This window comes from Amblyomma maculatum, chromosome 5 (assembly GCF_055883805.1).
Source record: "Amblyomma maculatum isolate TAMU_Amacu chromosome 5, ASM5588380v1, whole genome shotgun sequence".
Lineage (NCBI taxonomy): Eukaryota > Metazoa > Arthropoda > Arachnida > Ixodida > Ixodidae > Amblyomma > Amblyomma maculatum.
This window is the reverse complement of record NC_139348.1, coordinates 162,858,183-162,874,258: the sequence shown is the minus strand read 5'-3', so window position 1 is coordinate 162,874,258 and position 16,076 is coordinate 162,858,183. Positions and strand designations below refer to the sequence as shown.

The window sequence follows — 16,076 nt, the reverse complement described above, 5'->3', positions numbered from 1 at the left end:
TGAATTATTCATTTTTTTTTCCAAATAGATAAACGTTTGTTTATCTCATTGCCCGGAGCGCTTTCGCGTTTTCGTTATCTCACATTCAAGATGGCGGCGGTGCTGCGGCGCATTGTTTCCTCGCTCCCTGCGGGGGGACAGCAACTGGGTAATTATTGACTCCGTTTCTTTCTGGCCTTGCTGTTTTTCCTGCCTGTGCCTGTAAAACTCTTGGTGCGGAACTACTTCCCCCTTTTTTACTGTGCTTACCATCTGGCCGGGGGTCTTTTCGCACGGCTTGGCCATGGGCAAGCGGGACACGCGGTACGCGTTCATGAATCCAATTGCGATGGCGCGCCAGCGAGGTCCGTCTGGACCCAGCGGGCCGACTATCAAAGACTATTTGAGCAGAAACCGACCCAGCTGGGAAGAGGTGAAGCGGATCATCGAGAAGAAGAAGCAGGGCTCGAGCACGCTGGCCGCTTGGGAGGAGCATATGAACAGCAAGTTTGAAGAGGAACTGCGCAAGAACCGCGAGCGCATAATGGCGGAACGGGCCGCGTCTTCAACGTCGGGCGTTGACGCCGCCTCATCGAAAACCAAGAAGCGGCGCCACAGGTCGTCATCTTTCTCCTCTTCGTCGTCGTCATCTTCCTCTTCTTCGACGTCGAATAGTGGCAGTAGCAGGAGCCGCAGCAAGTCACCGTCTTCGAGTTCGTCGGAGGGTCACCGCTCCGAGCACCGAAAACGGAAGAAGCGGCGCTGCAAGCACCGGAGTAGGGCCCGCTCGAAGTCCGCAAAAGAGCCTGCGCCGTCCGAAGAGCGAAGTACTGACAGGGACCACTCGAAAAAGAAGAAAAAGAAGGCAAAGAAAAGGCACAAGCGGCACAAGAAAGAGAAAGCGGGCTGAACAGTCGCTCCGTGTCTCGCCCGTGCCCACTCGACGTGTTATTTTTCAGACTTTGCCTGCAGTGAGTGCGTGGAGTACAGAGCTACGTTTATTTGAAATTGTTCTCATTCGGATCCCAGGACGTCCAGTGCGCTTACGCTGGTGCCTTTGCCTTGCCGGCGATTTTCGTGTTCTGCTGGTTAGGTTTGCGTTTTGTGTTGTGTCGAGACGAAGGCCGTTCGAGACGGATCACAGTCGCGCCTTGCCACACAGCTGTCTGCTGATTTTCGGGAAGGGCCGCGCGCGCTATCTGCGTCGCCGCAGGTTGGCTGAAGTACGACCAGTTCCTGTGATTATTCGAGAGCAGGAAATGCCGGAATTCTGAGGATGATTTCATTCGCTGCCGTCAAAGAGGGCTACTTCGGCCGTAGCTTCAGAGTCAACTTTCCTTTATTTTTTACGAACATGTAAGGGAGACGATGTAGTTTGGCTTTTGCTTTGCTGTCGAGAGCACTTCTTTTTATTTGATTATTTTGGCAGAAGACTGGTAACTAGGGGTCTGGAACCGCATTGTCTTGTTTTGTTTCAAAAAGATTTGCCAGTGATACCACGGTTCCTGTGATATGAGCTTTTTATATCCCTGTCGCACTAGCAAGTTTAACTTCATTTGAACTGAATGGCGTTAGCAACTAATGCCATTATTTGGGTGGTACTTGGTGGCATTTAATGCCGTTAGGTTTAAATAGTATTCAATATCAAACTGAACACATTACTGTAGGCACGAGATATGTAGCAAAAACAAGCAATAAAAAAAGAAAACTCTGCGCATATTACCACAGTTACAAAGTCTATTTTAGTAATGATTCTAGTGTGAAACTATTCACATCGCAGGCTGTCGTGAAAAGCAGTTACTCTGTGCAGCAGCCCTGCCATGCCTGCGAGCGTCAATCATTCTGGGTTCTGTTTCTTGCTGGCCACTTTTGCACTTGTGTAACCCAGAAGTATTTGAAGCTGTAACTGAGCGCTTAACTTTTTAGATTTCAATTGTATGCACCGTGCGTCTCCTCACTATATATCCACGCTTAGCCATGTCAGCTATATTTATTTATGTACATTTATGCATGGAGTTTGTACTCTGTAATAGAGTCATGGAGGCTTGCATTTTGATGGCTAAAGTGCTGCAGCGTAGCTGGAAATACTATTTAGCACCGATAATGTAGCACAGAAATGTTTTAATCCACTTTAAAGCGGTACATAATTATTTCAGACACCTTTTATGTGTACTGATGACCCTTAGCTGTAGTTTTTTGTTTTGTTTTTTTTCACTGAGCTTAATTGCCTTCACCTGCTAATGACATGTTGGCACCATAATATGCTACTGTGTAGCACTGAGTGACATTCGATTCGAATGAAGTTATATTATCCAGTGTGACAGGCATATGACACTCTACTTAAAGTGATAGTTTGTGGAAAATTGATAAGATTTGATGTAGCATTGCATCCTGCTCAGGCACTGACTGTATCGCATGTGCCGCTCAGAATTCCACTCAGGACAATGAAATGTGCTGTGCACTCTAATCTTCCACTGTAGGCTTGTGTTTTCATGGCAACAGTGGCGTGGCATCTGTCATGCCACCCTATTGATTGCTCTAGCACTAAAATGTGAAGCATAGCTCCTACTTGATCCTGTGGCTTTATCTACTTTCAATGTCACTTTGACCATAAACTGGGCTGCGCAGGAAAAAAATAAAAATTGCCCACGTGCTGTGCAGTGTCAGCACTGCATTACAGAGGACATGGCGATGAAACTGTTTTCTCTTTATGCGTGATGTATAATGGAATTAGGCACACAGATGTGTAACTTGGTGAGGGTTTCATCAGAACAGAATTTGATTTTAAGATAGCTGGTAAGTTGAGTAATAACATGATGTATAATGGAATTAGGCACACAGATGTGTAACTTGGTGAGGGTTTCATCAGAACAGAATTTGATTTTAAGATAGCTGGTAAGTTGAGTAATAACATGATGTATAATGGAATTAGGCACACAGATGTGTAACTTGGTGAGGGTTTCATCAGAACAGAATTTGATTTTAAGATAGCTGGTAAGTTGAGTAATAACATGATGTATAATGGAATTAGGCACACAGATGTGTAACTTGGTGAGGGTTTCATCAGAACAGAATTTGATTTTAAGATAGCTGGTAAGTTGAGTAATAACATGATGTATAATGGAATTAGGCACACAGATGTGTAACTTGGTGAGGGTTTCATCAGAACAGAATTTGATTTTAAGATAGCTGGTAAGTTGAGTAATAACATGATGTATAATGGAATTAGGCACACAGATGTGTAACTTGGTGAGGGTTTCATCAGAACAGAATTTGATTTTAAGATAGCTGGTAAGTTGAGTAATAACATGATGTATAATGGAATTAGGCACACAGATGTGTAACTTGGTGAGGGTTTCATCAGAACAGAATTTGATTTTAAGATAGCTGGTAAGTTGAGTAATAACATGATGTATAATGGAATTAGGCACACAGATGTGTAACTTGGTGAGGGTTTCATCAGAACAGAATTTGATTTTAAGATAGCTGGTAAGTTGAGTAATAACACTTAACACCCTTGTAAAGTCATCAACAGGGTGTTATTTAAATGAAGGCAAAAGTGCACAAGTTTCTGAGCAACAAAGCTGTTCTTTCTTAAATGCTAAGTACTGAAGAAATAAAAGTTGAAGCCCAGCAACATATCTGCATGAAATTTTTTTGTAGAGGCAACTTTCAAAAATGTGCATATGTACAACAATGAAGTTAGTGTTTTAAAACCTCAGTATTTGTGCACAAAAAGCATATTACTGAAAAAAATGTCGAAGGGATCAGTGAGGATAACCTTGTTGGCCTCGTTTGTTGCCCTGTAAGCCTTTGCATTTGGCCAGAGAAATGTGCTATTGCAGCCAATAGAGGGTATAGTATTCTGATCTCTCCCCTTTATGGCAATAAGGGGGTGCTCCATTGCCGAAAAGCTGTGGACTTCTTGATGTGTGGCGGTCATGATAGTGCAATTTGATCACAACCTTTGATGACCATGTGTCAAAAAAGCATCACTTTCTAAATTTGTACTGCATACTTTGCTACATATTTGTCACAGCCCAGGACAGGAAGTTTAAGGAAGTTGCTAGCGTAAGGAGGTCCGATCATCTCCCTCGAGCAGGTAAAGAGAGTACTCTGGTCCTCCTTGAGCTTCAGAGCAGGTTTAAAAAAATACACATATACATTAATTTTGCATTTATAACTAATTTTAATACTGTAGAACAACACAAAGCATGGAAAAAAATGAACGGCAAATATCCAAGCATGCACGCAAGAATTTTGCAAGCACATTGTGGCCAGCAGAACGGACAAACTCACTATGCTAGTAAAAGTAGCAGCGCATTCCTTTCACATGAATGAAGAATACATTTTTATTTTTAATTTAATTGAAACTGTTGAAAAGAAAGCAGCTAAACATATTACATGTTTTTAATTTGATTATTTTATCAGTTCAGTTCAGTCGTTCAGTCGTGTCCGACTCTTCGTGACCCTATGGACCATGTCACGCCACTCTTTCTGGTCTCTCACTATCTTCCTAACATCACATAACTTCATCTGCAGTGCCTCGAGGATGCCATCTAACTATCACGTTCGCTGCCTACCCCTTCTCCTGCGACCCTCAACCTTTCCCAACATCAAATCTTTCTCCAGCGACTCCTCTCTTCTCATCAGATGACCAAAGTATTTTATATGCATACGCAAAACGAACAGCGCCTAATGGGACCCCCGGCGGCGTCTCTGAAAAGCTCGTTCTTAGCCGTGTGACATGGCAACAACTCCATTGGGGCTGAACTCCCTCCGTAGTCCTTTATAGAAAAGAAGTTCGAAGGAGTTGGGACTTGCCCGTGTGACAGAAGTGTTAGCCTCTTATAGTGAGAGCAAAATTAATTGTACCAAAAAGAAAGTATCTGACCTTACTGCATAGTTTTGATCAGTTTTCTTATTTGATATTCAGCAAACCATGGGTACATTTCTTGCCGTTACTGAAAATTTAAATTTGCTTTCATGGCTGCACAAGTTTTCGACACATTCTGGGCTACTTCATTTGCACAGAGCCTTGTTTTGTGGGCTTATCTGATAAATGTTTGTGGCGATGATGTCAGTGTCTACATATTTTTTCTATTAGAGTAGTCTCAGACTGCATCTCTACATTTTTGCACTGTCTTGTTATGTCAGACATGTCAAATTCATTTGGTTTGTAATAGGAGGAAATGTTTTAAAATATGGGCGTCACTTTTCTTCTGCATTCCAATAACCCAGCACTTGCATGGCCCAAGTTGGTTTGTTGCCAGTACGCTTTATGAAAGTTTCACCTGGACAAGAAAGTTTGGGCTCAATGCCTGTTTGTTCTGATTGAGTGTTTTGGAAAACTTGCAGGATAGCTGCAGAACAAAAATTGCAGCCTGCTTACTGGAGTTGATGTGTAACACAGCCTTTCGTTGGCTTGAACCATGAAACAAAAATTTAAGTCTCGCAGGAAAGGGTTGCGGCTTTGGAGAAACCTCTGTTGAAGAGAGGGTCTTTTCAAATGCGAGGTGTTGGTGTTCTGATTATCGAGCATAGCTTTCCTGCACGTGCATACCACAAGTACTGCTGGGTCTAGAAATACACCAACAGAACCCACTGCAAGTGTCAAAATGACAACAGTCATTTATTCAGTATAAGTGCAGCCACTCCTGGCTGCTACAGTGACAAACATTTTGCATATGCCTTACCTGTAATGTTGTAGTTCCTAGAAACTGCTTACAAATGAAATCTCTATACTTGAGCTTCTCCAATTCCATTTAATCCATTGTAGTGGCCTAGAAGTTACCTGTGGTGCTCAGATCTTGCAGGTTTTACTCAGCCTCGCTGAATCAGCTGCATATTGGCTATGAATAGTAATATCTTACTATTACTTTAATGATTAATAGTCATCTTTTTAAATGTCATTCTTAGCAGTAGCTACTTTGACTACTAATGCAGTTGTGTCTCGTTAATATGATCCTTCCTAATATGCACGACTTGCATTATGGACAGCTTTTCTGGGAATGAAGATTTTTCACTGCGTCTACTTAGAGCCTGTCCAGATGAACCATTTGGGCCCATGCATTTTTGAAATGTTAATGTGGACAGTGATGAGAGCGAAATCTCTACTGCCCCACCTATGTGTTTCATTTTCTGTACTTTGAGTGCAGGCCACTTGAACGAAATTAAAATTTATGAATGTTTAAGGGATGACCCTCTTCTTTTGTGGTTTCATACTTTGGCAGCATGAAGTTGCTTAGCCCGTTAATCTTACTCTTTTCCCTATTGTGTACAGTATGGTCCACGGCTAAAGGGAACATGAGGCCGCTTTGGACAAATGATCGCATCAGGTGCATGCGCAGTAAGCATGCCTGATTGCTCTTCCCGAGCACACACTTAGTGTTGTCCATTCTTGCCAGTGGTCGGTGGCAACGCTTTGCTAAGTGTTTAGGCCACGCGATCTCATGTTCCCTTTAACAGTGGACCGTACTGTATATGAATGGTGCAAGGTCGAAAGAGAAATTCAATTGCTTACTGCTGACTGAGCACTGTCGCCATGTGTATGAACAGCTGTTGTAAAAGATAACTCATGTATTCACGGTGTGCCGTATAGCTATCGTAGGCCACTAGACTCATCAAGTTGAAACACATTACTTCAGTCGTAATGATATCTGGGGGTAATGAGCTGGTAGTTCTCGAAATCATCTTATGTCGACTTCACTGGCTACCCAGAGCATCTCTTTGTATTTTAACTACTAGAAAATCCGTCATCAGTGTTGCAAGTGAAAAAATGCAAGCATGGCGCTGGCAGGTGATAGCTGGCAGCCGACATGGCCGTGCACCGACTGGACATAGGTTGCCTTGCATTACATTTGGCAGGAGCTGTCAACTCAGGCTTCTCCTTTCATATGGGAGGCTGATATCAGAATCGGCATGGTTGAATGATTAGGGGAATCCCCCAAGGTGGAGTAGATTTGCAATAAGGGAGTATAATTATTGGCATTCACCGAAGCGCAGCCATACGGCTACAAAAGAGGGCTATGCAGCTTTCTCAGAAACTTCATAAAGAGCTATTTTAGGCATATGGCTGCACTTGGGTGGATGTCAATCAGTAATTATTTCCTTATTACGCGACTTTATGGAAGTCTTCCATATATGCATCAGTGGAACTAAGTGCGTAAGTCTGACTTCTGTCTGCTTTTCTGATGGGCATTTTGGTTCTTGGCCAAATTACTAAGATATCCTGGGTAACGCGCAATTTTCTTCGTCATGTTTATTTGGGCTTGTGACTTGAATAAACTTTAGTTGCTAGTTAGTGCTCATTCTTGTTTTCCTCACTTGTCCACGCACTAACTTTTCGGTATGCATTTCAACCAACTTTCCGCTCTCCTTATTACAGAATCAGCCTGCCAGGACTCTTGCATTCACCTCACCCTACGCAGGCACGTTCAGCTTGGTTAAAGAGGGGCTTTAAATGTGGGCTGGTAGCACGCTATCGCGTTGAAGTTTGTTATTACAGATGACTTGCTATATGGCTAGTTTTGCTCGAGAACCAAAGTGTGCATATTAATGAGACATGACAGTACTGAGAATGAGCACTTTAGACACCTAATCTGTTTTTATAGAGGCTGCAAGAGAGCACATCTTCATTACGTTGTTTGTTTTTTAAGTAGTGCAACGAGGGCCGACTTTCCAGCTTCAATCTGCACTCTGTATCTCTCTAGGCAGAGGGATCTATGAAGGCCGATACTAAGTGTAATTTTAATCTGCCAAGGTGTCACTCGTATTCTTGTACTTTAATTAAAGCACAGTTTTACCTGCCAGGTAATGTTGGCTCCACTGGTTTTTGTGTGGCCGTTTTGTGGCCACAGCTGTTCAGTTTGAGATGACTGGGCCAGATGTTTTGTCATCAGCATGCAAGAAATGACAACAAAAAAAATTCTGAGCACAGGTTGAAACAGTGAAGAAGTGTAGATGGGTGGCTGCCGGTTTACAGCTTATCCAGCTTATCCGTGTTAGTTCATCACTTCAACTTGTGTTTTTTGACGCCCTCAGCAGTTGCATTGTTTCATCTGTGTAATAAAGTTTCTTTTGTTGAACTTCCTTCTCATGTGGCAGAGGGCTAATGTTTGCCCTGCCATCATGTTAGCTTACTTGGAGTTGGTTTATTTAGAGCCGGTTTTGCCTGCAACCTAAATATATCACAAAAGTAACCAAAAGAGTTTCTGTAACATTATGCATGGTGTAAGCAACGGTTCTCTTCAGTGGTTTCACAGGCGGTGGTGATATTTTTGTGTCCTCTTTCTGACTCCCAAAATGCTCGTACCTTGGCTTTGTTCACATGGCAAACTGCCTGCCCACTTTGAAGAAAGTGGTGGGTAGTTGAGCTAATGTTTTTGCTATCAGAAATGTGTAAAAATGTTGATTTCAGATCAACGAGATTGCTGTAGTTGACTACGACAAAGCAGGAAGGACTACTGTAGAGGGGTCTGGGTTATAGTGATAGTTATTACTCAAGCAGAAGAGCATTTATGGAGGAGGACTTGACATTTCTGCATCCAATGATGAATACTTGTCATGTCACAGCACATCGAAAGAGCATTTAAAATGATGTCTTGAATGCAGGGGCCATGAATAACAATTTGCTCAGTGCTGTCAGCTCGTGTTTGATTGCGGTGAAAGAAACAGGACCAGATAGTTGTAGTCCGAGATTGGTAGAGAAGGGGGTGTGGGGAGTAGACTCCCCACCCCCCTTGTCCTCATCACCTTATCCCCCCACCTTATCACAGATCATCTCTAGATGATCTCTGATGAGGATAAGGTGGCTGGGACCAACGTAGAAGAGCTCCTTTATCCGGTCTAGGGTGCTACCAGTGATGTTTCTATGGCAGCTTTATTATGTGAACCTATGCTGGTTTGGTGTAACAGGAGCTGTGCATAATTTATTGTTATTTGTAATGAACTACATTTTCATGTATTTGTGTAATCAGTTGCTCCACCGTCTTCTGGCCAAAGAACTGAGTCAGCCGTGCTATGGTTCCACACCAAAGCAGCGTTTGATGTTCCCAAAGAAACACCTACAGACGGTTTTTTTCACCGCCCTTATCTGCAGCGCTTTTTTGCAGTGCATGTCACGAAACGTGACGCTTCATTGAGAATGCAGAAATTGGCATTGAAGCATTGCGCAAGTTCATACTATGTAATGTCGTCTTGCCCTCTAGTGCTTACATTAAGAGAGTTTTCAACGTAGAAGCTGAGGGTTGAGGGTATTTGAGAAGCGGTAGTCATTTTTTAGGTGATCACCAGTATAAACAAAAATTTGTTACCTAATGTAGGGAGTGCTTCAGAATAACAGTGGAGATTGTAGGAAAATTGCTGCTTTCACAAGATTTTAAATTGTAGCAATGCTTATATTCCGTTTGCATAAGCAGTAGGATCCCAAGCACTATTTGCATGCATAGATATTCATGAAGCAAATTACATTTGATCCTGAATTGTATTAAGCTGCACTCTTGACAATCTCTAGTCCCTTAATTAGGTTTGAATCAGACTTTCAACTCTTAATTTCTCTACTATGCATTTTTTTTGCCACTGGGCAAATGTCAACAGGCCCACAAAAAACTAAATCACAAATTATATGAGAAAAAAAAAATTGTGTGTAGTTATTTGAGCGTTTTTTAAGATGGAAGTGTACTGCAGAATAAGTGCTGCAGAACATGTGCTCTCATCTAGAAACTTAGTGCTCACTTAATAGAAACTTAGTAGTATATTTGCTGGCCTGGAGGGCATATGTTGCCATTTTCAACATTTACTGCTTTAGATCATTTAGCCTTTTGGTCCGGTAGTGAAGTGGTAGAAGTGCATTGGTGATCGGTCATGAAGTGACCGTCGCAAAGTAAACGGTAGAACACCAGCTCCTCACCACAGGTCAGTTCACTGACAGCGCACAACTTTTGTGTTGCATCTCATGCAGTCTGCATTGTCATGTTTATCCGACTGACTAATCAGTTAACTAGTTTGATTATTGTTTTCCATATTTCCTCAGCCATTCTGTAGAGCTTGTGGTTTGCAAAAATGTCTTTTCTTTAGATTGACGGTCGTGCAACACCATGTGAAGTTTTTAGTAGTGTGTTCTGCAGTGCAAACACTCTCAATTGATATCTGAAGTGAAAGCCCAAGTATTGTATTTCAAGAGAAGTGTTATTTGAAAACGCTGTGCACTGAGATTTTCCATTCATGTGTCGCATAGATTCTTTTGCAGAATTTTTTTCATAGTAGCAGACCTATATAACTGGGTTACGAAATTTTTCTGCATCTCTCAGCAGAGCAGGACTGACGCGGGTGGAAGACAGATAACTCCCAATTTCTCGACACTCTCATTTTAAGGTCTGTATGCAGTACATCTGAAGTAGAAATCGCACCCTATTCGTTCCCGGTGGTCGACAAACGTCATGACACCGGTGCTCTTGTAAGGTGTAAGTTTTACAAGAGTCCGCACTGTAATCGACGCAATTCAGCGCCAGAGTGCTGAAAGGAGTGTAGACACCAAATTTTGATGGCAGCTTTCTTCTTGCTAACGATGCAAAAGACGTTCTTACATGGATTACCATGTGGTTTTCACCTAGGACCGCTGAATAATTTGTAATTGAATTTTCTTCCTTCACCAGTTTTGGTTTCAGCAGCCGAGAGTTGGCTGTGATGTTACAATCAAGTCTAGGTCAGGCACGGCATGAAAAAACAGCGATATGATCACCGACTCTTCAATTAGTGTTCTTGAGGCAGGTCGGCTTTAGTGAATTCAATCGACAGAGGGATGATTATATCACTGTTTCTTTTAGCCTTCACATAATCTAGACTTCACTTTGATGTCACAGCCCTCACTCGGCTGTTTAAACCGAAACAGAAGAAAAAATTCAGCTGTAAATTATTCAGCTTTTGTAGATGTATATCACGTTGTGATCTATGTACTGTAATGTCTTACGCGTCATTACAAAGAATGAAACTTGAACCCAAAAACTAGGTGTCTATACTCATTGAATGATTTCCCCTTTTCTGAGTAAACTTTAACAGTGGGACTGCGGTAGCAACTAGCGAGACATTGGTTGCTTTGCCATGTAGAGTGGCAGTGTGTTTATCGGAAAAACTGTTACTCCGTCCCTGTGCAGCTGGAGCGCCCAGTGTGAGTGCAGTGCAGCTCCAGTGTGTCCGCGGTGCAAGCAAGGGCAATCGCGCCTGCCGTCAGGGGCCCGGTGCGAGAGGCCAGAGGCTGGGTGTTCGCATCCATAATGGCCAAATTGCACACAAGGGGGACGTCATCGTTAAGCAGAACAGGCTCAAGTTCCACCCGGGGCTTAACGTGAGGCTCACATTCTTCTGCTTGTTACGGCGCAACCCTCTGCCCAAGCATACGAGAGGGCATATATAAATAAAGGGGCATGCATATCAAAGGAAGTCAACAAAAGCATAGGGGAGTGTTTCTACTGCATGCATGCACACACATACATAAAACCAGAAGATTGAAAGGGAAACAATGAGGGACTCGTGATGCACGAAGGAAAGAAGCGAACAGTCAGCGAGGCCAAGGAAAGCATAGGGGACATTTTAATTTTTTTTATTTTTGATATCCACCTTAATTAGTACATATCCAAAGCAGAAGCAAAAATAATGCGCTAATGGTGGGAACCGAACCCACAACCTCCGAATATTGCTTCCGGTGTGCGTGTGGAAGTAACGAGACCAGTCGTGGCATTGTGTGCGTAACAGTGCGAGTGGGAAACCAGTTTCGAGGAATTATGGGGGACGCTTAAGCTTCATGATCTGACAAGCAACAGGTGAAGCAAGTGGAAGGATTTGGGCATGTACCCGTTTCGCAGCTGCGTTGAGGAAACTGAAGCGAACATCTGAACAGATATGCAGTGAAGTTTGCAATAAACTCTGGAAGTCACCTACCGGGACACTCGTTATGATCAAGGCAATGATGCGGAAACTGTGTGCAACTGTTAAAGTGGCAAGAACTTACAGACGGCCATGAAGCCGTCCAACCCAGTAACTGTCCGGGCACCCGCCGCCGCCGGCTACGGACACTGATAAAGATGGCGTGCGCGCTTTATTGAAAACTGATCTGCTATAAGTGTACTTATGATTGCAGAAGAGTTAGAATTCTACAGTCACGTCGACACTTATACACATATCATTTTTCAGTAAAACACGCACACAATCGTTGTCGGCATTCGTAGAGCAGTCTTTGACGGGTGCCTGGACTGTTGATGGGCCAGAGGTCTTTGCAGCTGTCTGTAAATGCTTTGTGCCATTTCAACAGTTGGAGTCAGCACAACGCATCATTGCATTGGTCATGACGAGCGTCTTTCCACTTGCTGCACCTGTTCAAAGCCAACTGAACTTGTCACATTGTGAAGCTGAAGGGACCCCCACCATCTCCCGAAACCGGTTTCCCAATCGCGCTGAGATGCGCTCAATGCCACTAGTCTTATGACTTCCAGGACAGACTCTGTATGTGTATGTATATATATATATATATATATATATATATATATATATATATATATATATATATATATATATATATATAGTATGCATCGAATTATAGACAGCCTTTTTAATTTCCCATTGACCAGCACTACAAACAAAACATGGAAACAATGCTCTATGAATTTCTTGATTTTATTGTTGTAGGTTTTTATTGTTATTGGGTACCTGGAAGTAAGGACAATTAATCCATAAATTAGCTATTACCAGTTGGTGTCTGTTCAACTCGTGAGAGTTGTGAAAGCTGTCCGACTGGTAGGATTTCTCTCAACTTTTCTTTATGGACAAGGTCATCCACAAAACAAGTATGTAAAATATAAAGTATACATGCACAACATATGCATTAGAAAATTGAGGCTGCTAGCAGGTGACAAAAAAATGAAGTGATTGAATGGAAGAAGAAAAAAAGTTTAATGGTTTTAAGTGAGAGCCCGCATCCCATTGTTCTTGTTAGTGCATTTGTGTGTGTTCTTCTTTTTTGTTTTTTGAAGTTTTTGACCAAAGTCTTCTCGTTTGCAAAAGAGTCAGCCATATAGTTTAGGAGGAGAGGAGATATTTTGTCTTCCTAGTTCTTGCAGTCAACTTCTGTTAATTAGGGGCAGTTTGCTGCATGTGCTTGGTGTTGGCTGTGCGGTCTGGAACCGTGCACATTGTGGTGCCCGACTGGCTTGTCCGTGGTCATGCTCGTTGTGCTAGTGATCTGTCAAGTGATTTCTGTAGGAGCGCACAGTTTCATGATAAGCAGGAGTTCACCCTAGCCTGCTCACACATTTGCAATTCAATTGTGATGGAGCGTGGTGATGGCAAGGGAATGATCGCTCATCACCACCCACCCAAGCACAGCTGCACAGAAAAGCTACACCGTTTTCACAGAGCTGTTGATGGATTCAGCCTTGCCCCAACAATCTTCCCGGCTAGTTCAGTTGGCAGAGCAAACACCCTGATAGGCGGTGGTGCTGGGATCTATCCCCTGGTGGAGACAAACGTTTTTCAACTGTGGGACTTGCGAGCATTGTGTAGCTTTTCTTTGTAGCTTTTATGGTTGCATCTTTCATGGATGCTAATCAGTAATTATTTCCTTATTACAAACCTAATTAACCTTGAGGGATTGCTCTGAATGAATTTGGAATAGCTGGGGCCCACAAGCTGTTGCCATCCTGTCACTAGCAGCTCATCTCGATGTCAGATGTTTGGCCACATACGTATATGACACTCTTAGTTTGTCTGTTGCACCACTTACGATCTAAAATGTGTATTTTTTTTTTCCCATTTAGTACCATATAAGTAGCCTCACGGAAGTTGTCCACATGTGCAGGTTGTGTTTGGCCACAGTCGACAGACGCTGATTTCGACCATTGAAGGTCGCGTGCTGTACACACGCGAGAAGGTGGACCTGGATCTTGAGCACCCGCGAGTGCAGAAGTTCTACGAAGGCAGATCCATGGAAGCCCTCTACAAGAAGTATTTCCACGTCATTCCGCATCCCCAAGGGCAGACCTTTCGGCTCATCTCCCAAGTCTAATAGATTATTCTACCAAATAAACATTGTTAGTCTCACGTTCATAAATCTTTAAACTGTCACTAGATTAAAACCACTATGGTGGTTCAGTGGTGATGTTATCTATCAGCTGGGTATGAGATTCATGGGACTGAATCTCAGTTGTAGCGGCCATATTCACTAGTGCCAATTGCACGTGCAAAAGATGCTTACGAGTGCTGTGCAATGTGTGTACGAGTCTCGCAGGCTCGTGAAGAATTTGTATAAAAAATTCTGTATCGTCAGAGTGAAGAAAACTGACATGTAGAAGCATGAGAAATCGCAGACTCAGCAATGTGTGGTCGGTGGTGGAGATTTCAGGTGCAGATCATGCATTTGTATCACTTGTATTGGCACGGAATAATTGGTTCACGGGAAAAGAAAGGCGCAGTATCTGTCACATGTTCTGACGACACCTGAACTGCACGGATGGGAAGGAAGGTGGGAGTGAAAGTGGAAAGAAAAAAGGAGCAGCCGTAGTAGAGGGCTCCAGAGTAATTTCGACCACCTGGGGATCTTTAAGGTGCACTGACATCGCACAGCACACTGACGGCACTTCGTTTCGCCTTCATCGAAATGCAGCCGGCGGCGGTCAGGATCGAACCCGGGTACTCCAGCACAGTAGTCTGGCGTCTTACCATTGCACCACCGCGGAGTCTTGAAATCCTGCACAGTGTTGCACAATACACTCCAACAGAAGAATTCCACAAATCGGTATCATGCCAAAATTTGTATCAGCATCACCAACCAAAGATCCTGCTGCAGTACACCCCATAACATCCAGAACTGGAGAAGTAAGCCATATAAGAGGAACTTCATGAAAGCTTGGTAAGCACTGAGAAGCGAGCAGGAAAGAAAGTGTGATGCTAAAAATATGTCTCCATTTTTATTCTTTCATCGATTTTGTCTTTACTAAAGTGCCAAGCAAACCAAAAAATCACAGTCGTTTAACATGGCTACACTGGTAGCTTGTGCAAAAGCATGGTTCTCTCTCTGCATTTATGTTGGTCAACTTTGGTGTTGACCGCCAAATTGGGCATGGTCTATTACATATTTTGTGTATGCTAAAAGATGCAACCGCATGCTTGAGAGGGACCTAGCACAAGTTCTCTCCTACAAGTGACGAGAGCGCTACCAAACAGAGGCCAACAACACCGTCAACGAAGATGCATTCTTCTGTATGCGTAACCCACGGCAAGCGCTCCTTTCACACGCATGCACCAATCTCTTGAAATTGTTTTGCTATGACTCGCACTGAAAATGACCAGATGAGGATATAAAATGCTATCTCAAATTGGCGAACAAATAAATACCAATTCCATGCTTCCAGAACGTGCTAAACAACTAGATTCCTTGCGCTACATGTTTGCCCTTTGTACCACCCTGCTCCATTACCCTTTTAGAAAGTATTCACTTTACAGCTTTTGTCCATACGTCTCATATGTCTTGGCTGCAGTGGAGAGGGAAGGTTGGAGTTCTTGAACTGAGCAAAGGGCTTCTCAGCCTCACTCAGACTTGTGCAAGATTTTTTCCTGCACATTAGATAGAATTTATATTGCCAGCATGAGGAGGCGGCATACGCATGGCATCCGCTGCATAATGGTTTGGTTTATGGGGTTTAATATCCGAAAAGTTGGTTGGTTTGTAGGGTTTAACGTCCCAAAGCGACTCAGGCTATGAGAGACGCCGTAGTGGAGGACTCCGGAAATTTCGACCACCTGGGGTTCTTTAACGTGCACTGACAACGCACAGCACACGGGCGCGACTCAGGCTATGAGAGACGCTGTAGTGTAGGGCTCCGGAGTAATGTCGACCACCTGGGGTTCTTTAATGTGCACTGACATCGCACAGACTCCTTGCTTTTTGCCTCCACTGAAAAGTGGCCGCATCGACTTGGATTCAATCCTGCCTCCCTGGGCACAGCGGTCAAGCGTCTTAACCACTAGCACCATGGCGGGGGGCATAATGGATTATACCCGTAATTCAAGAGCCATTTCCCCAAGCATGTAACCAGAAGCACGAGAAA

At 43.3% G+C, this 16,076-nt stretch overlaps 2 protein-coding genes across 2 annotated transcripts; both read left to right on the top strand.

Annotated features, from left to right (window-relative positions):
• Positions 1 to 59: 59 nt before the first annotated feature.
• On the top strand, positions 60 to 14,080 carry mRpL27 (mitochondrial ribosomal protein L27). Its single transcript, XM_084604916.1, has 3 exons — positions 60 to 148; positions 11,133 to 11,323; positions 13,829 to 14,080. The coding sequence occupies exons 1-3, from the start codon at positions 91 to 93 to the stop codon at positions 14,033 to 14,035; spliced, it is 456 nt and encodes a 151-aa protein (XP_084461042.1). The 5' UTR covers positions 60 to 90; the 3' UTR covers positions 14,036 to 14,080.
• LOC146190176 (uncharacterized) lies at positions 155 to 4,424 on the top strand. The gene has a single exon (XM_084604915.1). It carries the CDS (start codon positions 284 to 286, stop codon positions 887 to 889), a length of 606 nt encoding a protein of 201 aa, XP_084461041.1. The 5' UTR covers positions 155 to 283; the 3' UTR covers positions 890 to 4,424.
• Positions 14,081 to 16,076: the final 1,996 nt, after the last annotated feature.

Coding starts and splice junctions, on each gene's coding strand:
- mRpL27 (XM_084604916.1), top strand. CDS start 91: ATGGCGGCGGTGCTGCGGCGCATTGTTTCCTCGCTCCCTGCGGGGGGA. Junction 149..11,132: donor TGCGGGGGGACAGCAACTGG/GTAATTATTGAC, acceptor GTCCCTGTGCAG/CTGGAGCGCCCAGTGTGAGT. Junction 11,324..13,828: donor AGTTCCACCCGGGGCTTAAC/GTGAGGCTCACA, acceptor CCACATGTGCAG/GTTGTGTTTGGCCACAGTCG.
- LOC146190176 (XM_084604915.1), top strand. CDS start 284: ATGGGCAAGCGGGACACGCGGTACGCGTTCATGAATCCAATTGCGATG.